At 38.0% G+C, this 26,670-nt stretch overlaps 1 protein-coding gene and 1 long non-coding RNA gene across 3 annotated transcripts; both read left to right on the top strand.

Moving 5' to 3' along the window:
* Positions 1 to 1,147: 1,147 nt before the first annotated feature.
* LOC131611305 (uncharacterized) lies at positions 1,148 to 2,883 on the top strand. Of its 2 annotated transcripts, none has more exons than XR_009286843.1 (3): positions 1,148 to 1,519; positions 1,609 to 1,872; positions 2,486 to 2,615. It is a non-coding gene; the product is annotated as an uncharacterized LOC131611305 (long non-coding RNA). The 2 variants fall into 2 exon arrangements; XR_009286842.1 differs by lacking the exon at positions 2,486 to 2,615 and adding an exon at positions 2,728 to 2,883 and having other exon boundaries at positions 1,193 to 1,519.
* A 2,906-nt stretch (positions 2,884 to 5,789) lies between these two features.
* LOC131613309 (heat shock 70 kDa protein 4-like) lies at positions 5,790 to 25,936 on the top strand. The gene is made up of 3 exons (XM_058884991.1): positions 5,790 to 5,845; positions 6,035 to 6,240; positions 25,566 to 25,936. Exons 1-3 carry the CDS (start codon positions 5,790 to 5,792, stop codon positions 25,934 to 25,936), a joined length of 633 nt encoding a protein of 210 aa, XP_058740974.1.
* The last annotated feature ends 734 nt before the right edge of the window (positions 25,937 to 26,670 follow it).

The following is a 26,670-nucleotide window of genomic DNA, read 5'->3' as shown; positions in this document are numbered from 1 at the left end:
ATCTAAGGGAAAGTTCAACTAAGAAGAGAGTTGTTTAAGTTGACTAAAGTCAACTTTAACAACTAGGGGTATTTCGGACATTTCACAAAGCATTGAAAATATTTACAAAAAAATGAATTAAAATCCAAACTAAAAAAAAGAAAAATATTCACAAGCAAATCATATTTTTATCAAGCTTAGAACTCTTTTCATGAATTCAACAAGAACTAAGTATTTATTATTAATGTGCACCAATCAAAAGTTAGAGAAAAAATGGCAAACAAATCAATTAAACTCTAAAATAAAATCTATAAAATTCTAAAAATTCTAATTGGTTAGAAACTAATTTTTTTTTACCATTTTTTATTTGAGTACAAAAAAGATTTAACAAACTAAAATATGAAAAAAACAAATTGAAACAAACTAAAAAATATACACAGGGGGGTGAATTAGCAATCAGCAATAAACTGATTCTGTGTTATGAGCGAAACTGGGCCTGATAACATGGGGTGCGGCCAGCAACAATGGCGTTTTGGCCCAAAGATGATTTTTTTTTTATACAGATTTTATGATGCCAAAAAGTGTGCTATGGGCCTATGGGGGTATGGAAGCAACTCGGTGGCCCGTGATGTGTATTCTTCTATTCAGATTATTGATTCACATGATTTTTATTTCAAAGTTTTAATTGTGATAAGAAAAAAGAAATGAAATAAAAATTAAAAAAAAAACAATAAGAAACGGAAAAGGGGATTAGGGTTATTTCGTGTGACCTTTCGAGTTCTTCTTCTCCTTTCACGAACAAGACGCAGCGGCGGCCGGAGGACTTCCCTCTCTCCGTCGAGCAACTTGCAGCGGTCAGAGAACTCTGATTCGGATCCGTCTCGATCTCCCTCGATTCTGCTCGCGACCTCACTCTCAACTCACCTAACATACGGCGGCGGACAATCCTTCTCCGGCGACATCTCCGCACGCCACCGATTTCGTCTCATCTCCCTCATTGCTCTCACTCCATCCGGACTCTCCCTCTCGATCTTATCTCGGCCGAATCAAACTCGCTCACATCTCTCATCTCTGTCTACGATGGAGGTTATTGTGGATGCGCCGAAGAACGGTTAAATGAAAACTCGTTGAGATGCGAGGATGATGAACGATGAAACAAGTTGTTGCAGGTCCGTTGAGGATCAACGACGGACAGGTGCTCAATGTTGTGACGTTATCGTGTTGATTCGAAGCAAAGAGCCAAGGTGATAACGCCGTGACGATGCGAGTGAACTTGTAGATTTGGTCTTGAAGGATCAATGCGTTTCTGGAAATTGCCGTGGAGGAATTGAACTCGCAGGTATTGCGAAGGTAACGTTGACACGGAGATGAGATTAAAGATTCAATCGGAACCGAATTCCTTCATGTTACTGTTAAGATCTTCTTCTCTTGAAATTCTGCCGTGAGCTTTATCCTGCAATTTTCTGTTTCTTGAATTTGTTGCAGGTTGGTGTATGGTGATGAAGGTGACGAAGGTTCGATGATTTTTGCAGTGGATTCGGTAATGGTTTGTTGATGACGATCGAAGCGTGAATTGAATGGTTGGAGTTTGTTGCTGATTTTTTTGTGTTGATTTCTGATTCTTTACAGGTTTTCTGTTATGTATCGTGAGAGAGAAATTGAAGATGATGATTGGAGGTAGAAGTGGAAGGTTCTGGTGGAGAGTTGAAGATGAATGAAGAGAAAAAAGGGTGGTTGATGCGTGAAGATTAGGGAGGTTCAGAGATGAAGAGAGAGTGGTGAGAAGTGGTGGATCTGAATTCAGAGAGTGAGAAAATGAGAGATGAAGATGGTGGTGGAAGATTGAAAAAATGGAGGAGAAGCTGAATGATGATGATGAGTCCAGTTATATAGGTGAGTTAAAGTTTGTTATTTTCTCAATCTTCTTTTTCATTTTCTGTTTTGGTGGTTAAGATAGGTAGTAGAAGTTTGTTAGGTTAGTTATAGTTGGTTTGTAACTGTTTCTGTAGTTATGAAAGTTGGTTAGAGATTTGTTAACTGTTAGTTAGGAAATTGGTTAGAGACACTAGGTTGTTGTAGGATTGGTTGACAGTTAGTGAAACTGGCTTAATGTTAGAGATGGTTTAAGAGGTAGAAAATTCTGTTAAAAACTATCTGCCGAGCTGGAAATTAGTTAGAGATTAATGAGGAATCACCCAATTTTGAATTGCCAACACTGAATTAGATGGCTTGATAATTGAATGCTGAATAAACTATTGTTTGACAGCAGCAATGTCTAATGAACCTACAGGGCCAGCACTAGCTTCTTTTCAAATTCCTTTTTTTGTTATCATTGCATGGCTCTGGTTTTACCAACTTAGAACTAGCAGAATTTGCAGCACCAACAGTACCTGCCAGCCTTGGCAAGCTAACAAATCAAATCTGTCTAGCCAGTACTGCCTGAATTTAGAATATGAACTGGATATGCTTGAACTGTCCTCATGGGCCTGTATTTGAATGGTTTTAGGGTGCAGCAAGTGATTGAAATGGAGTTGAAGTGGAATCCTTCGAATACTTCAATGAAGTTCCTCTTCTTTCTCGAGATTCAAATATGTCTTTACTTTCTTCAAAGTGTTGGTACTTTTAATGACTTGTAAAAACAGTTCGAATAGGCTAATGCTTGCTGAATTATGTAGGGTTTAATTCCTGGATTTTGTATTGGAACTTGGAACTGATTTGTGTAGGCTGTCTTTTTCTTTGATCCTGCAGGCTATGGTGTGAATGCTGTCATGATGATACCTCTTGATATGGCTTGGAAATGTTTGAAGGAGTGGCAAAGGTCCGTTTGACTTTAGTTAAATATTAGAGATTAGGACAGGTTCATGTTGAATGCAGGTGATTGGATTGGAGTTAAAGCTTGGGCTCATGATGAAGATGAAGTGGATTAGAATGTCAAAATGTATTTTCGTGTAATTTTCAATGCGATGCCCATGTGATGTAATGGTGTATTTGATATAGAATAACTTTATAAAATAGAAGGTTGGTATGGTTATGGTTATGATGGTAAGGTGCAGAATTGGTATTTATCTTGACTTGAAGTAAATTTGAAATCAGTTTCTTCTTACTGGTGTTGGATTTTTGTATGGACTTTGAAATGTATATAATGGAATTATTTTAGGAACTACTATGTACAGGGACCGTGTCAATATGAGTTGAATGGCATGGTTGTGGTCTGCTGAATGAATTTTGAAACTTTGTGTTAACTTGCATTGATAGCTTCCTTTTGTAATCAATGTAATGACTTGTCATCAATATTGAAGAATGAGATTTTACTCCATTTATTGTATTAATTTAGAATTCAAATTCTTCTTTCACCTTTTTATACTTGAAGTAGCAACTACAACATAAGATAGAAATCACAGATCTTGAAAGTGTTTAAAGTCAACAGTCAACCACACACCAGTAACCTCATTTCTAAGCCATAGCCTAAGATAAGTAATCATCATATGAATCTAAATCTCATAAGGCTTGTCATACGCTAGCACCTTTGTTCATATGAATAAGTATTGCACCATAACTTATAATTCGAGCAGTGCGCCAGATAATTGCGTCCAAACTCCATAAATGGCTCCTTTTGATTACTACACTAATAGGGAAATATACACTACTCCAGTTAATCTTGATTGAAAAACCTTGATGCACTCAATCATAAGGGATAGAAACCCTAATTTTCCTGACCAATGATCCAATGCCAAGCTTTATTGTTGGATGCGTGCATGATATGTTGAATGACCTAATTGAGATATGCAGATGAATGCGATGCTTAAGCCAATTAGGGAATAAATAAATGGGCAAATTTTAGGGTGCAACAATATGGTGTAGTAAAGCCTTGCTAATTTTAATATTATTTTTCATAAAAAAATTAGAGTTGGGAAAAAAGGAATAGAACGTGAAAAGAAGAGAGAAGTTGGAACACGGAGAACGTGAAAGAGGAACAAAGAGGAAGAGGCCAAAGATCAAGAATTTGGCTAAGGTAATGGGGACTCTTCCAATTACCATCTCTTATTGTGATTATAGATGAATAGTATATGAATAGTTGTGTTGTTGAGTCAATTGATTTGTATGTCAGAGTTAGGTTTTGGGGTTCTAAGAATTGATTTAGAAATTGGGGTTTTGATGTGTGAATTGATATAGGATGATAGATTAATCTGTATGAATGAATCCTACGAATGAAAACGTGAAAATGGACTGTTTTAGACTCAAAATCGTGGACTGATAGGAATAGAAACGAGTGAGAATTGGATTGTTACGAAACTGTTGAAATTCTGGGCATTTTCTGGTTTTTTGCGTATGGAACAGTGTCATACGCGTATGGGATGAGGTCATACGCGTATGAGGGACAATCCCCAGGGGCCATACGCGTATGATACGCAGATGCCCTGTCCCCAAAGACCATGTGCTGGCTATATACGTATGAGGATGCTCATACGCGTATGAGAATTTTTAAAGAGGATTTTGGTTCTGATGATACGCGTATGACAAGACTGATACGCGTATGAAGTCGTTTTTAGGCCATTTTGACTATGGTGAAACGCGTATGATACGCGTATGGGAAATGGCGATACGCGTATGGACTAGGTGATACGCGTATGGCTACTGTGTGTGAAAAATTCTGTTTTTGTGTGATTTTTCTGGGAAGTTCAATGATGTGTAACTTTCGATCTGTAGACCTGTTTTGTGTGCTGTTGAGAATGAGTAAACCTTGTGATGTGATCTTGTGGTTTACTGTGATTTTGAATTGTATTGAATGATGTTAAATGTATATATGAACATGCTTAATATTGATGAAGAAATGAGTATAAGATGATGCTACTCATAGAATAATGATGATGATGGAAGTATGTTGTATATATGTTTACATGCATTAATAAACAATGATGAGGGCTGAATCCTAATGATGAGAGGATTCAGTGAAGGGCAGAATTCTCATTGTGTGGAATTTGTGCTGGCAGGGCCGTATCTGGATGATGATTGATCGGTCGGTGGGTGATTTCCATTGATGATGTTTGATACCACATGCATAGCGTCAGTTGCATTCATATTGCATGAATTTAATAACATGACTGGATGTATTCTCTTGTATTGTCGTTGGTGGTGTGTGTTTGTATGATGATAGATGATCTGGATATAGATGAGATGGGTGAATAATATAACTGTTGATGTACTGTTATTTATAATGCAATAATATTTATTAATTGCGAATGAGACTCGCCCTTACACTATATTTTTCAGATTGAGGATAGCGGCTTCGACTCGGTGAGGATTAGCTCATGAGTCTATGTGTCAGTTAGCGTCGGGTCATGCTCTGATAGGTGTGACACTGGGGAATGCTGTTTTTTTAGTTTATGGCATTAACTCTGTTTTGTTTATTTTATTTGAGGATTAAAGCATTGACGATGTAATGCTAATTTGATGACTTATTCCGCTGTGTAAACGTGAGATAATTGGTCTACGAGTTATGTGAAGAGGTTTCTTCAGTGAATGCATGACATACAACTGATGTTGTTTTATTTTTATATTGAATTGTGACGCCCTTGTGCATGTTACTCTGATATGATTAATTAATTGCCGCGGGGTTTAGAAGGGTGTTACAACAGTGGTATCAGAGCATAGTCGGTCGTTGTGACCATATAGTGTCAGTCTTTCTTGTGTATGCGACTAATACGAGTTGTTTGTCGATACTTTCGTTCTGACTGAATTGTTGTGATTTAAGCAGAATAATGGGCGGAAGAGGAGGAAGAAACGATGATGCTATTGCTGAGGCTCTAGGCATGATTGTTGGTGTGCTTGGAGGAAATGCTGGAGGAGAAGGGATTGGTGCTGATAGGTAACTGGGGAATTTTCAGAGGAACAATCCTCCATTATTCAAAGGCACGCATGATCCCGAGGGTGCTCAGAAATGGCTCAAAGAGATCGAGAGGATTTTCAGAGTCATTTATTGTGCAGAGAATCTCAAGGTGAGGTATGGTACGCACATGCTGTCTGAGGAAGCTGATGATTGGTGGATGGCAACCAGAGATGAACCAGGTGTTGATGGTATAGAGATTACTTGGGATATATTCAAGAGGGAATTTCTGAGAAGATATTTTCCTGAAGATGTTAGAGGCAGAAAGGAAGTGGAATTTCTTGAGCTGGTCCAAGGTAATATGACGGTACCAGAGTATGCTGCAAAGTTTGTGGAGCTGGAAAAGTACTATGTTCATTACAAAAATGATGAAGCCAGTGAGTTCTCAAAATGTGTCAAATTTGAGAATGGCCTTCGTGATGAGATCAAGTAAGGTATCAGGTACCAGAGGATTCGGAGGTTTGTTGACTTAGTGGATTGTAGCAAGATTTTCGAGGAGGACAATATCAAGCTGAGGTCATCTCACTCTCGCGAGTTAGTTGACAGAAAGGGAAAGAAACATATGGATAGAGGTAAGCCATATGGTAGAGGTAAACCTGCTGATTGGAAGAAACCTAGTGGGGGAGATTCTAGTGCTCGTATCAGATGTTATAATTGTGGTGAGATAGGACATCGTAGGAACGAGTGCAAGCTTGATTAGAAGAAGTGTTACAAGTGTGACCAGGTGGGACACCTTGCTGCTGATTGTAAGAAGAAGGTTGTGACTTGTTACAACTGTGGTCAAGAGGGTCACATTAGTCCGAATTGTACCAAGCCAAAGAAGAACCAATCTGGAGGAAAGGTTTTTGCTTTGACCGGGTCCGAGACTACTCCAGAAGACAGATTGATTAAAGGTACGTGTTTCATTCATGGCACACCTTTAGTTGCGATTATTGATACTGAAGCAACTCATTCTTTTATTTCTTTGGATTGTGCTGAGAGGTTGAATCTAGAGATATCTGACATAAATGGAAGTATGGTTATTGACACTCCTGCGTCAGGTTCAGTAACTACTTCGTTTGCATGCTTGAATTGTCCAGTTGACATTTTTGGTAGAGAATTCGGGATGGACTTAGTGTGCCTTCCGTTGAAACAACTCGATGTAATCCTGGGAATGAATTGGTTGGAATTCAACCGTGTTCATATCAACTGTTTTGCGAAGACGGTAATTTTCCCTGAAGAGGTTAGTTCTGATGATCTGGAAATGACAGCTAGACAGGTGAATGAAGCTATCGGAGATGGTGCAGCGGTGTTTATGTTGTTCGCAATGATGAATGTGAAGGAAAAAGTGGCGAGCAGCAAATTACCAGTGGTTTGTGAGTTTCCAGAAGTTTTTCCAAAAGATGTGAATGAATTACCACCGGAAAGAGAAGTAGAGTTTTCTATTGAATTGGTTTCGGGAACTAGTCCAGTGTCGATGGCACCGTATCGTATGTCGCCGTCTGAGTTGGCTGAACTGAAGAAGCAGTTAGAAGAATTGCTTGAGAAGAAATTCATTCGTCCTAGTGTTTCTCCGTGGGGTGCGACATTGTTGCTAGTGAAGAAGAAAGAGGGTTTGATGAGACTGTGTGTGGATTACAGACAATTGAACAAGGTTACTATCAAGATTTGGTATCCATTGCCGAGGATTGATGATTTGATGGATCAACTGGTTGGAGCATGTGTGTTGAGTAAGATTGATCTGAGGTCTGGGTATCACCAAATATGTGTGAAAGATGACGACATTCAGAAGACTGCTTTTAGAACAAGGTATGGACATTACGAGTATTCGGTAATGCCGTTTGGAGTTACTAATGCTCCTGGTGTTTTTATGGAATACATGAACAGGATCTTTCATCCTTATCTCGACAAGTTCGTAATGGTATTTATAGATGACATCCTGATATATTCTAAAAGTGAGGAAGAACATGCGGAACATCTCAGAACCGTGTTAGATCTGTTAAAAGAGAAGCAACTTTTTGTCAAACTGTCGAAGTGTGAATTCTGGTTGGAAGAGGTCAGTTTTCTTGGACATGTGATTTCTAAGAATGGTATTGTTGTTGATCCTACAAAGATAGAAGTTGTATCTCAGTGGGAAGCTCCGAAGTCAGTGTCAGAGATTCGTAGTTTTCTTGGTCTTGCAGGTTACTACAGAAAGTCCATTGAAGGATTTTCAAAGTTAGCATTGCCATTAACTAAATTGACCAGGAAGGGCCAGGCTTTTATTTGGGATGCAAAGTGTGAAGAAGGATTCCAAGAGCTGAAGAAGAAGTTGACTAGTGCTCCTATTTTGATTCTTCCGAATCCGACTGAATCGTTTGTGGTTTATTGTGATGCATTACTGATGAGTTTATGTGGTGTATTGATGCAGAATCAACAAGTAGTCGCATATGCGTCAAGACAACTCAAAGTGCATGAAAGGAACTATCCGACTCATGATTTAGAGTTAGCAGTTGTGGTTTTTGTTTTGAAGTTGTGGCGACACTATTTGTATGGTTCGAGATTTGAGGTGTTCAGTGATCATAAGAGTCTGAAGTATCTCTTTAGTCAGAAAGAGCTGAATATGAGGCAGATGAGGTGGTTAGAATTTTTGAAGGATTATGATTTTGGTTTGAACTACCATCCGGGTAAAGCAAACGTAGTTGCTAATGCATTGAGTAGGAAGACTTTACATATGTCTATGCTAATGCTGAAGGAATTGGATTTGATTGAACAATTCAGAGACTTGAGTTTAGTGTGTGAAGGTACTCCTACTAGTTTTAAATTGGGTATGCTAAAGTTGACTAGTGGTATTCTTGAAGAGATCAGAGAAGGTCAGAAAGTTGATGTTGAATTGATTGATAAGTTGACTTTGATTAATCAAGGCAAGAATGGTGAATTCAGAGTCGACGAGAACGGTATATTGAGGTTTGGTGACCGAGTTTGTATTCCTGATATTGCTGAACTCCAAAAGCGTATTTTGGAAGAAGGACACTGTAGTGGGTTGAGGATTCATCCTGGTGCTACCAAGATGTGTCGTGATTTGAAAAAGTTGTTTTGGTGGCCTGGAATGAAGAAAGAAATTGCTGAGTTTGTGTATTCTTGTTTGATGTGTCAGAAGTATCAGAAACCATCTGGGTTTATGCAACCGATGTTTATTCCTGAGTGGAAGTGGGATAGCATATCAATGGATTTTGTGTCTGGGTTGCCGAGAACTGTCAAGAATTGTGAAGCTATCTGGGTCGTGATGGATAGGTTGACGAAGTCTGTACATTTTATATCGGTAAGAATGGATTATCCAATGGAGAAACTGGCTCAGTTGTATATTGAGAAAATAGTTAGTCTACATGGTATCCCTTCAAGTATCGTGTCAGACAGAGATCCGAGATTTACGTCTAAGTTCTGGGAAGGTTTGCAGAAAGCTTTGGGTACAAAGCTGAGATTGAGTTCTGCTTATCATCCGTAGACTGATGGACAGACTGAGAGGACGATTCAGTCGTTAAAGGATTTGTTGAGGGCTTGTGTGTTGGAAAAAGGAGGTGCTTGGGATAGTTATCTACCTTTGATTGAGTTTACCTACAACAACAGTTATCATTCGAGTATCGGTATGGCTCCGTTTGAGGCTTTGTATGGTAGGAGATGTAGGACGCCGTTATGTTGGTACGAATCTGGTGAGAGTGCTGTGATTGGACCAGAAATTGTACAACAGACTACAGAGAAGATTAAGATGATTCAAGAGAAGATGAAAGCTTCTCAGAGTCGTCAGAAGAGTTATCATGACAAGAGAAGGAAAACACTTGAGTTTCAAGAGGGAGACCATGTGTTTATGAGAGTTATTCCTATGACTGGAATTGGTCGGGCATTGAAGTCGAAGAAGTGACTCCTCGTTTTATTGGACCATTCCAAGTTTCTGAAAGAGTGGGAGAAGTGGCATATCGTATCGCTTTAACGCCGATGCTTGCAAACTTGCATGATGTATTTCATGTGTCTCAGTTGAGGAAATACATTTCGGATCTGTCCCATGTGATCCAAGTAGATGATGTGCAGGTGAAAGACAACTTAACAGTTGAGACTTTACCTGTGAGGATTGAAGATCAAAGGCTGAAGCATTTGCGTGGCAAGGAAATCGCTTTAGTCAGAGTAACTTGGGGAGGACCGGCTGAGGGAAATGTTACCTGGGAGCTAGAGAGTCAGATGAAGGATTTGTATCCGGAACTCTTTGCCTGAGGTATGTTTTCGAGGACGAAAACTCTTTTAGTGGAGGAGAGTTGTAACACCCGTATAATTTTATTATTAGGGACAATCCCTAGGGGCCATACGCGTATGATACGCAGATGCCCTGTCCCCAAAGACCATGTGCTGGCTATTTGCGTATGAGGAACGTTTGAGGATGCTCATACGCGTATGAGAATTTTTAAAGAGGATTTTGGCTCTGATGATACGCGTATGACAAGGCTGATACGCGTATGAAGTCGTTTTTAGGCCATTTTGACTCTGGTGAAACGCGTATGATATGCGTATGGGAAATGGCGATACGCGTATGGACTTGGTGATACGCGTATGGCTACTGTAACACTCTACCTATTTTCATAATTTAATTTAATTAATTTAAATAAATTATGGGGAATTATTTGGAATTATGAAAGACTATGAGGAATTAAGCAATTGGGCTTGTGTTGTAGTTAGTAAAGAGAGGGTGCATTGGTAGGCCCTATTACTAATTAAAATAAGTTTATTTCAATTTTAATAAAATAGGAGGAGTTGTGGAATAGAGAGGGTTACAGCATTTTGGAAAAAAAAAGAGTCTGAACGTGAAAAGAGAAGAGGAGTGGAGAAGGCGACGCGAGGAAGAACGAAGAATCAACCTTCAGGTAAGGGGGGACTCTTCCGTTTATCTTCTATTATGGGATTATAGGTAGTATGATAGAATTTGATCGTGTTATTCGGATCAATTGGGTTGTGCTTAGGTTGTAGAAATGTTAGGTTTTGGGAGGATTGATGCATAATGATTATATTGATCATGTATTGGTGATAATTGTATGGTTGAATGTATTATAAATGTGCTATAATATGTGTTATTCCACTGTATGCGAAATCTGGTTGGAGTGGGATTGGTTTGGTGGTGATTCGGTGAAAGGGGAACGAAATCGCAGGCTGTTTTCTGCTATTCGGAGCGCTGGAATTCGCCAGTTCGCGCCGCGTCCAGGAGTTGGCGCCGCGAACTGCTTGGCAAAAGGCCAGGAAGTTTTGTTATGCTCAGTACGCGCCGCGAGAGTATGGTCGCGCCGCGAAGGCGTAGTTTCTTCTCGTTCCGCGCCGCGAAACCTTGTTTGCGCCGCGAAGGCGTAGTTTCGATTCGTTCCGCGCCGCGAACGTGTGTGGCGCCGCGTGCTGTTAGTTGTTGCGACAGGTCATTTTGGAAATGTTTAAAAATGTGTAACTTTTAAACCGTAAGCCGGATCTTAGTGCCGTTTCGAGCACAGTGAAGCTAGTCAAATAATTTATACAATCAAATGGTGTTTTGAGCTGTGGTTTGAATCATTTTAAAAACAATCGATCTTAATTGTTGTGGTGGGATATGCTTATAGGTACACTAACGAATGTTTTACCTGTATGATGTTGTGGTTATAACTGGTGTTTATTATACATGTATTGTTGGTATGAAATATGTGTTTTACTGATGATTATGACATTGATCGATGTATGTGGGTGATGAGCATGTTATGGTTGATGCATGCATTCATAATCATTTGTGGCTGGTCCTTGACGATGGTGGATCAGTAGTAGCTAATTCCCATTGTGTGGAATTAGTGAGTGGGTGTTGTCGTATCCTTGACGATGGTGGGTCGGTGAGTTGGGTTATCCCAGATTTTGGTACCACATGCATGTAGTTGCATTGCATTAGGCTGTTTTGATGTTATAACATGAATGGAAGATTGTCCAATGTTATAATATGTGTTACTTTGGTTGTTTGCTTACTGATTGTATGTTTGAATCTGATCATAACTGTAATTGGGTGAATTGCATGTGAAATGATATTTTATTATCTATATCTTATAACATTAGTTAAATGTGAATGAGACTCACCCTTACTGTTGTTATTTTTCAGATTAAGGAGTAGCTCTCGTACTTGGTGAGGATTAGCTCGTCAAGTAGTTCGCTAGAGTCAGTTGGGTCCGTGTCATGCTCTGGTCGTGTAACACTGGGGGCGTCGTTTAGAGTTATTTGTTAAACTTTGTTTTGGATGGATTTTATGTTAACGCCTTAAGTCTGTGACTTGGCTGTTTGTTATTCAGATGATAAAGATAATTCCGCTGTGTTAAACATGATGATCTGAATAAATTTGATTGACGTTCTCTTTTATGGCATGACATGAGTATTATTGTTTAATTATTTGGAAGTTGTAATGCCCTTTTTCATGTTTACTCTGATTATTATTTATTATTATGCGGGGTATTAGAAGGGTGTTACAATAGTGGTATCAGAGCATTGTCGGTCGTTTGAGTCAGAGTCTTAGTGTCGGTTAATCCCTCGTATGCGATTAGTGTAAGGTTGACACTGTCGATACTTCTTGTTCTAATAGATATTGTTTTATATTTAGCAGAACAATGGCTGGAAGAGGAGGAAGAAACGATGATGCTATCGCTGAGGCTCTGGGCATGATTGCTGGTGTGCTGGGAGGGAATGCCAATGGAGCTGGAATTGGTGCTGACAGGCAGCTGAATAGTTTTCAGAGGAACAACCCTCCGTTGTTCAAAGGCACTCACGATCCCGAAGGCGCCCAGAGGTGGTTGAAAGAGATTGAAAGGATCTTCCGGGTGACTGATTGTGACGAAAATCTGAAGGTGAGATATGGGACTCACATGCTGTCTGAAGAAGCTGATGATTGGTGGATGGCTAGTAGGGACGAACTGCAAGCTGCAGGTGTTGCAATCACTTGGGCTGTGTTCAAGAGAGAATTCTTGCGGAGGTACTTTCCTGAGGATGTTAGAGGCAGGAAAGAGATTGAATTTTTGGAGCTGACACAAGGTAACATGACTGTGCCGGAATATGCGTCTAAGTTTGTGGAGCTAGCAAAGTATTATGTCCACTACAATAATGATGAGGCTAGTGAATTCTCGAAGTGTGTTAAGTTTGAGAATGGTCTCCGCGATGAGATTAAACAGGGTATCAGATACCAGAGGATTCGCAGGTTTGTCGATTTGGTTGACTGCAGCCGAATCTTTGAAGAGGACAATATTAAACTGAAGTCGTCGCACTCTCGCGAGTTAGTCGACAGGAAAGGGAAAAAGCAGATGGATCGCGGTAAGCCTTATGGTAAGGGTAACCAGAAAGCTGGAGGTTGGAAGAAGCCTAGTGGGGGAGACTCTAGTGCCCCTATCAAGTGCTTCAAGTGTGGAGAACCTGGACATCGCATTCACGAATGCAAGAGTGAGGAAAAGAAGTGCTATAGATGTGGAAAGGCAGGTCACATTGCTATTGAGTGCAAAGGGAACACTGTAACTTGTTTCAACTGCGGGGAAGAAGGTCATATCAGTCCTAAGTGTCCTAAGCCGAGGAAGAATCAAGCTGGTGGTAAGGTGTTCGCCTTATCTGGTTCAGAGACTACTCCAGATGATCGGTTGATTAAAGGTACGTGTTTTATCCATGGCACTCCTTTAATTGCAATAATAGATACTGGGGCAACTCACTCGTTTATTTCATTGGATTGTGCTAAACGACTGAATTTGGAAATATCTGAGATTAATGGAAGTATGGTCATTGACACTCCTGCGTCGGGTTCAGTGACTACTTCGTTCGCTTGTTTGAACTGTCCAATTGATATTTTTGGTAGAGAATTCGGAATGGACTTAGTGTGCCTTCCGTTGGAACAACTTGATGTTATCTTGGGTATGAATTGGTTGCAATTTAATCGGGTTCATATCAACTGTTTCACGAAGACGGTTATTTTTCCTGAAAATGTCGGTGTTGAGGATTCAGCGATGACGGCTAGACAAGTGGATGAAGCAATGAAGGACGGAGCTGCCGTGTTTATGTTGATTGCATCCATGGAAGTGAAAAAGAAAGCGGTGAGTAGTGATTTACCGGTAGTATGTGAATTTCCAGAAGTCTTTCCAGAAGATGTAAGAGAATTGCCGCCAGAGAGGGAGGTAGAGTTTGCTATTGAGTTAGTCCCTGGGACTAGTCCGGTGTCGATGGCGCCGTATCGTATGTCGGCATCTGAATTAGCAGAATTGAAGAGTCAACTGGAAGAGTTACTGGAAAAAGAATTCATCCGTCCTAGTGTGTCACCGTGGGGTGCACCGGTGTTACTAGTGAAGAAGAAAGAAGGTTCAATGAGGTTGTGTGTGGATTACAGACAACTCAACAAGGTTACTATCAAGAATCGGTATCCCTTGCCGAGGATTGATGACTTGATGGATCAACTAGTTGGGGCATGTGTGTTCAGCAAAATTGACTTGAGGTCGGGATATCATCAGATTCGGGTGAAGACGGACGATATTCAGAAAACAGCATTTAGAACGAGGTATGGTCATTACGAATATACAGTGATGCCATTTGGAGTAACCAATGCGCCGGGCGTTTTTATGGAGTATATGAATAGGATCTTCCATCCTTATCTGGATCAGTTCGTAGTAGTATTTATTGATGATATTTTGATATATTCTAAGAATGAAAAAGAGCATGCGGATCATCTTAGAGTGGTATTGGAACTATTGAAGGAAAAGAAACTTTTTGCAAAACTGTCAAAGTGTGAGTTCTGGTTAAACGAAGTGAGCTTTCTTGGGCATGTAATTTCCAAGGATGGTATTGCCGTTGACCCAACGAAAGTAGAAGCAGTGTCTCAGTGGGAAGCTCCGAGGTCAGTTTCCGAAATCCGTAGTTTCCTTGGTCTGGCGGGTTACTATAGAAAGTTCATTGAAGGTTTTTCAAAGTTAGCATTACCGTTAACTAAGTTGACTAGGAAGGGTCAAGTGTTTGTTTGGGATTCGAAATGTGAAGAAGGATTCCAAGAGTTGAAGAAGAGGTTGACTAGTGCGCCGATCTTGATTTTGCCGAATCCGGCGGAGTCTTTTGTTGTGTATTGTGATGCTTCGTTGTCAGGATTAGGAGGTGTACTGATGCAGAAACAACAGGTAGTCGCTTATGCGTCGAGACAACTCAAGGTGCATGAGAGAAACTATCCGACTCATGACTTAGAGTTAGCAGCAGTGGTATTTGTGTTGAAGTTGTGGAGGCATTACCTATATGGTTCGAGGTTTGAAGTATTTAGTGATCACAAGAGTTTGAAGTACCTCTTTGACCAAAAAGAGTTGAATATGAGACAAAGAAGATGGTTAGAATTTCTCAAGGATTATGATTTTGAACTGAATTACCATCCGGGTAAAGCAAATGTTGTTGCCGATGCATTGAGTAGGAAGTCCTTGCATATATCTATGCTTATGGTGAGAGAATTGGATTTAATTGAGCAATTCCGAGATTTGAGTTTGGTATGTGAAGACACTCCTACCAGTGTTAAATTGGGTATGCTGAAGCTGACTAGTAGTATTCTGGAGGAAATCCGAGAAGGTCAGAAGACTGATGTAGAGTTGGTTGATAAGTTGGCTCTGATTAATCAAGATAAAGGAGGTGAATTCAGAATCGACGAGAATGGTATAATAAGGTTTGGTAATCGTGTTTGTGTTCCTGATGTTGCCGAATTGAGGAAGAGTATTCTTGAAGAAGGACATCGTAGCGGATTGAGTATTCATCCTGGTGCTACCAAGATGTATCATGACTTAAAGAAGCTGTTTTGGTGGCCTGGAATGAAAAAGGAAATAGCTGAATTTGTCTATGCTTGTCTGACTTGCCAGAAGTCGAAGATTGAGCATCAGAAACCGTATGGAGCTATGCAACCGTTATTTATTCCAGAATGGAAGTGGGATAGTATATCTATGGATTTTGTTTCCGGTTTGCCGAGGACAGTGAAGAATTGTGAAGCTATTTGGGTTATTGTAGACAGGTTGACAAAGTCTGCCCATTTTATACCAATGAGAATGGATTACCCAATGGAGAAGCTGGCTCAATTGTATATTGAGAAGATAGTGAGTTTACATGGTATTCCTTCGAGTATCGTGTCGGATAGAGATCCAAGGTTCACATCCAGATTCTGGGAAAGTTTGCAGAAGGCTTTGGGTACTAAGCTGAGATTGAGTTCTGCCTATCATCCGCAGACGGACGGACAGACGGAAAGAACTATTCAATCACTAGAAGATTTGTTGCGTGCTTGTGTGTTGGAAAGAGGCGGTGCTTGGGATAGTTATCTACCCTTGATCGAATTTACTTACAATAATAGTTTTCACTCGAGTATTGGTATGGCTCCGTTTGAAGCTTTGTATGGTCGGAGGTGTAGAACGCCTTTATGTTGGTACGAATCTGGCGAAAGTGCTGTGATTGGACCGGAAATTGTTCAGGAGACAACAGAAAGGATCAAGATGATTCAGGAGAAGATGAAGACGTCTCAGAGTCGTCAGAAGAGTTATCATGATAAAAGAAGGAGGACACTTGAATTTCAAGAAGGAGATCATGTGTTCTTGAGGGTGACTCCCACAACTGGTGTTGGTAGAGCACTGAAATCAAGGAAGCTGACTCCGCGATTCATTGGTCCGTTCCAGATTACGGAGAGGGTGGGAGAAGTGGCGTATCGTATTGCGTTGCCACCGACGCTTGCGAATTTGCATGATGTATTCCACGTATCACAGTTGAGGAAGTACGTTGCTGATCCATCTCATGTGATCCAAGTCGATGATGTACAGGTAAAAGATAATCTGACAGTTGAGACTTTGCCCATGAGGATTGAAGATCGAAAGGTGAAACAATTGCGTGGCAAGGAGATAGCGTTGGTCAGAGTAGCTTGGGGAGGACCAGCAGGTGGGAATGTGACTTGGGAACTGGAAAGTCAGATGAAGGATTCCTATCCAGATTTATTTGCCTAAGGTATGTTTTCGAGGACGAAAACTATTTAGTGGGGGAGAGTTGTAACACTCTACCTATTTTCATAATTTAATTTAATTAATTTAAATAAATTATGGGGAATTATTTGGAATTATGAAAGACTATGAGGAATTAAGCAATTGGGCTTGTGTTGTAGTTAGTAAAGAGAGGGTGCATTGGTAGGCCCTATTACTAATTAAAATAAGTTTATTTCAATTTTAATAAAATAGGAGGAGTTGTGGAATAGAGAGGGTTACAGCATTTTGGAAAAAAAAAAGAGTCTGAACGTGAAAAGAGAAGAGGAGTGGAGAAGGCGACGCGAGGAAGAACGAAGAATCAACCTTCAGGTAAGGGGGGACTCTTCCGTTTATCTTCTATTATGGGATTATAGGTAGTATGATAGAATTTGATCGTGTTATTCGGATCAATTGGGTTGTGCTTAGGTTGTAGAAATGTTAGGTTTTGGGAGGATTGATGCATAATGATTATATTGATCATGTATTGGTGATAATTGTATGGTTGAATGTATTATAAATGTGCTATAATATGTGTTATTCCACTGTATGCGAAATCTGGTTGGAGTGGGATTGGTTTGGTGGTGATTCGGTGAAAGGGGAACGAAATCGCAGGCTGTTTTCTGCTATTCGGAGCGCTGGAATTCGCCAGTTCGCGCCGCGTCCAGGAGTTGGCGCCGCGAACTGCTTGGCAAAAGGCCAGGAAGTTTTGTTATGCTCAGTACGCGCCGCGAGAGTATGGTCGCGCCGCGAAGGCGTAGTTTCTTCTCGTTCCGCGCCGCGAAACCTTGTTTGCGCCGCGAAGGCGTAGTTTCGATTCGTTCCGCGCCGCGAACGTGTGTGGCGCCGCGTGCTGTTAGTTGTTGCGACAGGTCATTTTGGAAATGTTTAAAAATGTGTAACTTTTAAACCGTAAGCCGGATCTTAGTGCCGTTTCGAGCACAGTGAAGCTAGTCAAATAATTTATACAATCAAATGGTGTTTTGAGCTGTGGTTTGAATCATTTTAAAAACAATCGATCTTAATTGTTGTGGTGGGATATGCTTATAGGTACACTAACGAATGTTTTACCTGTATGATGTTGTGGTTATAACTGGTGTTTATTATACATGTATTGTTGGTATGAAATATGTGTTTTACTGATGATTATGACATTGATCGATGTATGTGGGTGATGAGCATGTTATGGTTGATGCATGCATTCATAATCATTTGTGGCTGGTCCTTGACGATGGTAGATCAGTAGTAGCTAATTCCCATTGTGTGGAATTAGTGAGTGGGTGTTGCCGTATCCTTGACGATGGTGGGTCGGTGAGTTGGGTTATCCCAGATTTTGGTACCACATGCATGTAGTTGCATTGCATTAGGCTGTTTTGATGTTATAACATGAATGGAAGATTGTCCAATGTTATAATATGTGTTACTTTGGTTGTTTGCTTACTGATTGTATGTTTGAATCTGATCATAACTGTAATTGGGTGAATTGCATGTGAAATGATATTTTATTATCTATATCTTATAACATTAGTTAAATGTGAATGAGACTCACCCTTACTGTTGTTATTTTTCAGATTAAGGAGTAGCTCTCGTACTTGGTGAGGATTAGCTCGTCAAGTAGTTCGCTAGAGTCAGTTGGGTCCGTGTCATGCTCTGGTCGTGTAACACTGGGGGCGTCGTTTAGAGTTATTTGTTAAACTTTGTTTTGGATGGATTTTATGTTAACGCCTTAAGTCTGTGACTTGGCTGTTTGTTATTCAGATGATAAAGATAATTCCGCTGTGTTAAACATGATGATCTGAATAAATTTGATTGACGTTCTCTTTTATGGCATGACATGAGTATTATTGTTTAATTATTTGGAAGTTGTAATGCCCTTTTTCATGTTTACTCTGATTATTATTTATTATTATGCGGGGTATTAGAAGGGTGTTACAGCTACTGTGTGTGAAAAATTCTGTTTTTGTGTGATTTTTCTGGGAAGTTCAATTAAGTGTAACTTTCGATCTGTAGACGAGTAAACCTTGTGATGTGATCTTGTGGTTTACTGTGATTTTGAATTGTATTGAATGATGTTAAATGTATATATGAACATGCTTAATATTGATGAAGAAATGAGTATAATATGATGCTACTCATAGAATAATGATGATGATGGAAGTATGTTGTATATATGTCTACATGCATTCATAAACATTGATGAGGGCTGAATCCTAATGATGAGAGGATTCAGTGAAGGGCAGAATTCCCATTGTGTGGAATTTGTGCTGGCAGGGCCGTATTTGGATGATGATAGATCGGTCGGTGGGTGATTTCCATTTATGATGTTTGATACCACATGCATAGCGTCAGTTGCATTCATATTGCATGAATTTAATAACATGACTGGATGTATTCTCTTGTATTGTCGTTGGTGGTGTGTGTTTGTATGATTATAGATGATCTGGATATAGATGAGTTGGGTGAATAATATAACTGTTGATGTACTGTTATTTATAATGCAATAATATTTATTAATTGCGAATGAGACTCGCCCTTACACTATATTTTTCAGATTGAGGATAGCGGCTTCGACTCGGTGAGGATTAGCTCATGAGTCTATGTGTCGGTTAGCGTCGGGTCATGCTCTAATAGGTGTAACACTGGGGAACGCTGTTTTTTTAGTTTATGGCATTAAATCTGTTTTGTTTATTTTATTTGAGGATTAAAGCATTGACGATGTAATGCTAATTTGATGACTTATTCCGCTGTGTAAACATGAGATAATTGGTCTACGAGTTATGTTTAGAGGTTTCTTCAGTGTATGCATGACATACGACTGATGTTGTTTTATTTTTATATTGTATTGTGACGCCCTTGTGCATGTTACTCTGATTTGATTAATTAATTGCCGCGGGGTTTATAAGGGTGTTACAAATAACACTATAGATAAATCACCTAGAGTGAATGTTGTTGATGATAAGTCACTTAATGTTAGTATTGTTGGCAAAAACCTCTGGGAAAAAGGATCTAAAAATTGTTTCTTGAAAATAAGCCGAGGATAATATCACTATCTGAGCTTGCACCTTTGATATCTTCAACATCACTTATTTTCCTTTTGTAACTTGTTGAATAAGTTTTATTTTCATTTTTACTCCAACTCGACCAATATATTATGAACATCACAGTTTACAAAAAACTTGATAACTTCTCGTTGAGCTGAAATATAATCCTCCTGATTATTTTCTTCTCTAATAATGGAAAACTCCATTGTAACACCCGAGGCCGAAAAGGGCGGAGAGTGGTTACATGTAACACCCGAGGGTGAGGGAGTGAATATTGGTGCATGAGACTTAACAATGAAAAACTCCTAGCAGCTTTTAAGGAAAAATCGAATTCACATCGGAATGAGAGCCAATTGAAGGTAAAGCTTTTCTATTATCACGTATGTCAACACCCTCGTGGACCAGTTGTTGACAAAGCTTTTTCCAAAGCGACATTTTGTCTGCTGATGCAACATTAGGTACTATCTTCATATGTGGAAATTATCTCGATCTTATTGTAGGTTCTTATCCAACGGGTTAGTTATGTTGCCTTAATTTCTTTCATTCAACTTAAAATTTGAAATCCCCTCAACCCAAACCGTTTTTTTGCTGTTAGTATGATTTCCTTAATCTCATTTGTTTGTGTCTTGTCTACTTTGATTTTGTGAAAAGGTAAACAGACATTGTCATTTGATACCAAGACTACAATTGTAATAGACGCTTGTCGCGCGCTCGGTTTTTTGCCATACCTCTCGCGGAGAGATACGCGAACTGACTCTTTTTGTTTCTGCTTTTGTGTTTGAAAATCAGAGAGTCGCCACCGACCTTTTATTTTATCCAATTAAGGAAAGGTTTATAAAAGAAACAGAAAAAAGACCTTTAAGAAATTCTGGGTAAGGGGGTAGGTTATACAAAGGGAAGGTGTTAGCACCCTTTGTATCCATGGTTATCCATGGGCTCTTTAATTTGCTTAGCTCACTTGTTTTCAATTGCTTTTAAATGCTCGTATGTGGTTTCAAATACCTTTGTAAATTGAATTTGTAATGATCCTTGTGCGGATGTATACAAAGTGTTTTTATCTTTCAAAAGATGTTTTTGAAAAAAGAACGTTAACTTCGTAATGATCCTTGTTTGGATCTATACAAAGTATTGTCTTTTTGAAAGTTTTATTTTGAAAAACAATGATATATGAGAAATTTGTTTGTTTTGATTTGAGCAAGCAAATTAGGAGGTCTACCCTGAGTTATAAGGTCTTTATCCTATTTCCTTTAAAAATCTATCCTTTCACCGGATATAAACAAAAGTTCGATTTTGCGTTTGAAATAATAGAATTTGATTTTGATTTTGAAAAGAATGAGAAAGGGATTACCCTAAGAGGTGCAAGTGTGATTGTGTTTGGATTCAGATATTTTATCTTTGAAGTTAGTGATCTAACGATTCAATTTTATCTTTGGCATACACGCAGTTTATATGTGCTGGAATTTAAAATGCGGAAATGTAAAATGCGGAAAGTAAATCTACGCTATTACATCGATTGTGCAGGAAATGTAAACTACGCTATTTACATGAATTTGACAACCTATACATTTAACTAGGAATTTAAATTGTAATAAAAATGAAGAAAGAAATGCATGTTTTTGGTTTTTTATGATTGTTTTTAATTATAATTAATGCATGATTAATTAAATTAAAATGAGGAAAAAAGATGAAAATAAATTTCAAACCTAGAAATTAAGTTCAAAATATGTTCAAAATGTTTGTTAATTAATTTTAAAACAAAACTAATTTTTTTGGGATTTTTGAAATTGATTTTGAAATCATTAAGTTAATTAATACATAATTATGCAAATAATTATACAAATAATTAAAAATTAAAGAGAAAATTATCCTAAATATGTACAAAATTAGTTTATAATATATAAACAATATTTAATATAAAGAACAAATTTTTTTATGATTTTTTGATTGGTTGAAATGATTAAAAAGCAAATATATAAATATAAACTAATTAATTATGCAAAATATTTAAATTATGAAGAAAAATAAAATAATTTTATATCAGAAAATAAAATATTATTTTAGAAACTTAAAAATATTTTTTGTGTATTTTTTGGATTTTTAAAACTATTTTTAATTAATTTAACAAAGAAATTAAAATAAAATAGAAAATAAAAAGATAGTAATCAGATGTGGAAATTAAATGAAGTCCATGGTAAGGATGAGTGTTTTGATGCGTTGGATTGAGAGATGGATGGATCTGATGGTGAAAAGCATGAGGGACCATAGTACGTGACACACCTGCAAAACACTGAATCCAAGGTCAGTTTAAAAAAACACGCGCACGCCCTCCAGCCAATCAGAGGACGCCACGCATCATCTTCTTCCCCAGGATGGATCTTTTACACCTTTCATTTGCAGGTGGTGTAAAAACTCCAACCTTTTACACCTGTTGAAAATAGCGAATGCAAGCAAACATCAATATAAATTTGGCGCGATGCCATGGTTTGGTTCGTCTTGTTCACGTGAGTTTAATGGTACTATTTAGAGTTTATAATTTTGCATGGATCATAAAGCCCTAAATTTAAAAGTAAGAACCCTAAAATGGTGGTTCTTCGTATAGGTGTCCAAACTTCAATTAAGTTTCCAGAAATGATTAGGACCTCAAACTAAACTTAAATATGAATCTACATCTTGCTAATCATGCATGTGTGATGAGATTTTAGTAAGTTTTAGTTCGAGCAAACCGTGAGGTGTCGTGGACGATTCTGAGTGTTTCAAGGCTTGAAACTGATTGGAATAGTTTCAGTGATACTTGAGGAAGGTGTTTGAATGTTTAGTTTGTATTGAAACTGACTTGAATTCAAAATTCGAATTTGGAATTTCTTTGAAAATTTCAAGTGATTACAAGTATGGTTACAAGCATAAATTCTGTTATGAATTCGTGTCTTTTGTTTGTGAAGTACTCTAAGCTATTTATAAGCTATGTTGTGCTTAGAATTGAAGCCAAGAAGCCTTTGGTTGCCTTTGTTGAATTCTTGATTTTTTTTATAATAAAACCTTTGAATTGTTGACCAAGTCTTGCTTCTCTTCAATGCTCTTGCCTTGTACCTCAATCTTCTGCAGAAAATTATAGATTCTTGGATGACTCATGCTTAGAAACTAAGCTATCCATTATCCTTCCATTTTCCATTTTCATTTAATCTTAAAATAGGATAAAATTAAACCAAAAATGGATAAAAATGGTGTGGGATTTGTCTTGGTCGTGGGAGGCCCATAATATCATGGAAAACATGTTTGAACCATGAAAACTTGGCCCCATTTGGAAAAAATACATTTTTGAGCAATGTTGGTTTTATGCATTTTCCCAAAATTTAGCCAACTTCAACAAGGTGTAAATCCCTCAATTTTTGTCATATGAAGGACATCTTGCACTTTTTGGAAACCTCAAAGAGTCCTCTAACCAATGTCTTTGGTCTCATGTCAAAATGATTTTTGATGCTCCTTGTGTATCCTTTTGAAAAAAGTGTCTTTTTGTTGACTTTGAAAATGACCTGTAATGTCTTGGTTCATATTTTTCAAATGGTGAACCTAATGACCATGGAACCAATTGCATTTGAAGTATAATTGAATTTCCTTCAAGATGAGCTTTGGTTTGAATTTTTTGGATGAAGGATGAGAGAGTTATGACCAGTCAAAGTTCAGTTGACTTTTTAGGAGAAAACCCTAATTTTGAATCTTAAGGTTTTGTTGATTTTTGATCTTTCCTTGATGAATTATGATCATCCAATGATCAAATGATGAATCCTCTGACAAAATATGGATGTTGACAAAAAATTTCATTTTTGACTGTCTGTTGACTTTTTGGTCAAACGGGTCGTCTGTTGACTGTTTGAGCTGCTGACGGTGCGTCTGAGTGAATTGAAGTCTGAAAATTTGTATGATGGTACTTTGAGATATATGGAGGTCCATGAAATCCATTTGAGGTCTCAAAAACTTGTTTCTCCTGAAAAAACAATAAACCCTAATCAGGGACTGTTTGTGTAGGAGACAGTTAAGCGTACCTGATTTTTGTGCAGTGCTGAGTCTCTGCTAATCATGTGATATTCAGAAGACTTCTAGGACAAAAATCTTGGAATTTTGAAATGCAAAAGTTTGATTTGATTGATGGTACAAAACACTGAGAATTGTACTGCCAGCAGTTTGACTGTCAACTGACTATTCAGGCATTAATGTAGCCGTTAGAGTGAAAAATCAACAGTCAAAGTTAATTTTCTTTTTGTTGTTTTTGTTTTATGTGAAAGATGAAAGTTTATTTACATGACTTGTTAAAAAACACAGACATAATAAATAATTATTATTTACTGTACGCGAGCAAAATTACCGATAATAACCCTAAAAATCATTTAATGCACAGAAACATAAATATTTGACTGGCAGAAAACACACAAAATATTATCTGAATAATTAAGCAACAATATGACAAATAGTACAACATTTAATACTGACAGTACAAACATTACATACTATAATGAACAGTACGACGAGTAAACGGTACATTTAAGAAAATAAGAGATACGGCAAACTTTAAGAATGACGATTAATAACCCATGCTATGACCAACAGAAAATAGATGATCGGGAGTGTAACCATCGCAGGTCCACATTTTTCAGGACTATGCAGACAGAAGAAGGACATGATCACCGTAGCAATGGTGATGACCATAAGAAAACATGTTTCCATCCGCTTCGCCATTTTGCCGGGGAGGAAGAGAGAATGGATATGAAGTAGAAATTTGAGAAATGATTTAGAATTTGATGTGAGATTTTATGGAAAAAATGAGAGGTATTTATAGAATGAAAAGAGGGATAGAGACGTTGGGGAATGAAGTGATTCCGTACAAAAGGAAAATTTGAGTGGAAGTAAGATTTGAAAGAAAGTGTATGATAGTGTTGGGAAAAAGAGAGATGTGTAGAATAAAGTTAAGATTTGATTTTTGAAAAAGAGATTTGAAAAGAGATTTTGAAAATAATGGAATATAGTACAAAAGTTAGTGGGAAACAAAAATTAGTAATAATTTACTTGTTTACCAGTACAGTCTGAATCCCGGACTCTGCGCCTGCAAAAGATTTAGTTCTGTACTAATTGCGTCAGTACTATTTATCTGTAAACAAATATCAAATAAATAGCGTGTGTGAAGCAATAGACAGTACTTGGCGTTTGCGTAAGAATAAATTCAACAGCAAGCCAAAATACTATATAAGAAAAAATTCTAAAAAATCAAGTATTCATAAATCAGAATGTGAAAATCCAAGATTATATGAAACTCTTAATTTTTAGATTGAAGTTTTCTTGAAAAAAGATGCGGGCAAATTTTGGGGTATAACAACGCTTGATACCAAGACTCTTTCTCTTTTCTCTTCTCTATTCTTCTTTTCTTTCTCTTGTCACTATTCTTCCACGATTTCATTTTGACATTTTCGAGATTGGTTTTGCAATTTACTACCGTTTCTTGCAATATGTTACACATTTGTCACTAGGTTTGTCAATAAATGAAAATGTCGTGAGCGTAGTAATCCCTAGGAACACCCCATTTCCTGTGAAAAAGAAATTTCTCACTTCCACAAGCTCCTCGCGGCCAGATTGTTGTCGAAGTATGTTTCTCTATAGATGGTGATGGTATATTAAACGTGACTGCAGAGGAAAAAACAAGTGGTAATAAACAAGATATTACAATAACTAATATTAATGGGAGACTTTTAGTGGAAGAAATTGAGAGAATGATTCGAGAAGCTAAGAATTTCAAGGCGGAAGACATGAAGTATATGAAGAAGGCTAGAGCAATGAGTGATTTGGACCATTATCTTTATGAAATGAAGAAAGTAATGAAGGATACTAGTGTATCTTCCAAGCTCATTGTTGAATACAAAGTAAAGATCGTTTCTGCAATCACCATGGGAAATGAATTGATTGATGACAATGAGCATCAAGAAACATTTGTGTTTGTGGACTTTCTGAGGGAGATTAAGAGCATCTTTGAATTAGCTATGAAAAATATCAACAAAGGTTAATATGATTAAGAAGTTGACTATCAATTTGTATTGATTTAATTTCTAATTTTGTGAATTTTGTGTATAATGTTGGACTTGTTTGTCTTGTTTTTTGGATCGTGTATTTTTATAATGTATGAGGAGGTAGATGTTAATTAGAATCTGGAAAATACCCAAATACAAAAAAACAATAGGGGACCAACTGCCCAAACATTTTTATCTGATTTCGAGCTACAACAGTGGAATGAAGGGAGATTGGTAATCAACTATCTGCAGGGCAAGATCACATGACTTCATTTCACTATCTGAGCTTGCACATTTGATATCTTCAACATCACTTACTTTTCTTTTGTAACTTGTTGAATAAGTTTTATTTTCATTTTTGCTCCAACAGCATCAAAATTGTCAAAAAAACTTGTTAACTTCTCGTTGAGCTGAAATATAATCCTCGTGATTATTTTCTTCTCAAATCATGGAAAATTCAATTGTAACACCCGAGGACGAAAAGGGCGGAGAGTGGTTACTTGTAACACCCGAGGGCGAGGGAGTGGTTATCGGTGCACGAGACATGACAATGAGAAACTCCTAGCAGCTTCTAGGGAAAAATCGAATTCACATCAGAATGAGAGCCAATTGAAGCTAAGCTTTTCTATTATCACGTATGTCAACACCCTCGTGGACCAGTTGTCCACAAAGCTTATTCCAAAGCGACATTTTGGCTGTTGATGTAACATTAAGTACTATCTTCATATGTG

Source organism: Vicia villosa, linkage group LG6, assembly GCF_029867415.1.
Source record: "Vicia villosa cultivar HV-30 ecotype Madison, WI linkage group LG6, Vvil1.0, whole genome shotgun sequence".
NCBI lineage: Eukaryota > Viridiplantae > Streptophyta > Magnoliopsida > Fabales > Fabaceae > Vicia > Vicia villosa.
This window is presented reverse-complemented; position numbering and strand designations above follow the sequence as displayed.

Bases quoted from the DNA above. Each gene is read 5' to 3' on its own strand.
- LOC131613309 (XM_058884991.1), top strand. From the start codon at position 5,790: ATGATTGTTGGTGTGCTTGGAGGAAATGCTGGAGGAGAAGGGATTGGT. The intron at 5,846-6,034 runs GTAACTGGGGAA...GATGGCAACCAG, and splicing joins GAAGGGATTGGTGCTGATAG to AGATGAACCAGGTGTTGATG. The intron at 6,241-25,565 runs GTGAGTTCTCAA...ACGTGACTGCAG, and splicing joins TTACAAAAATGATGAAGCCA to AGGAAAAAACAAGTGGTAAT.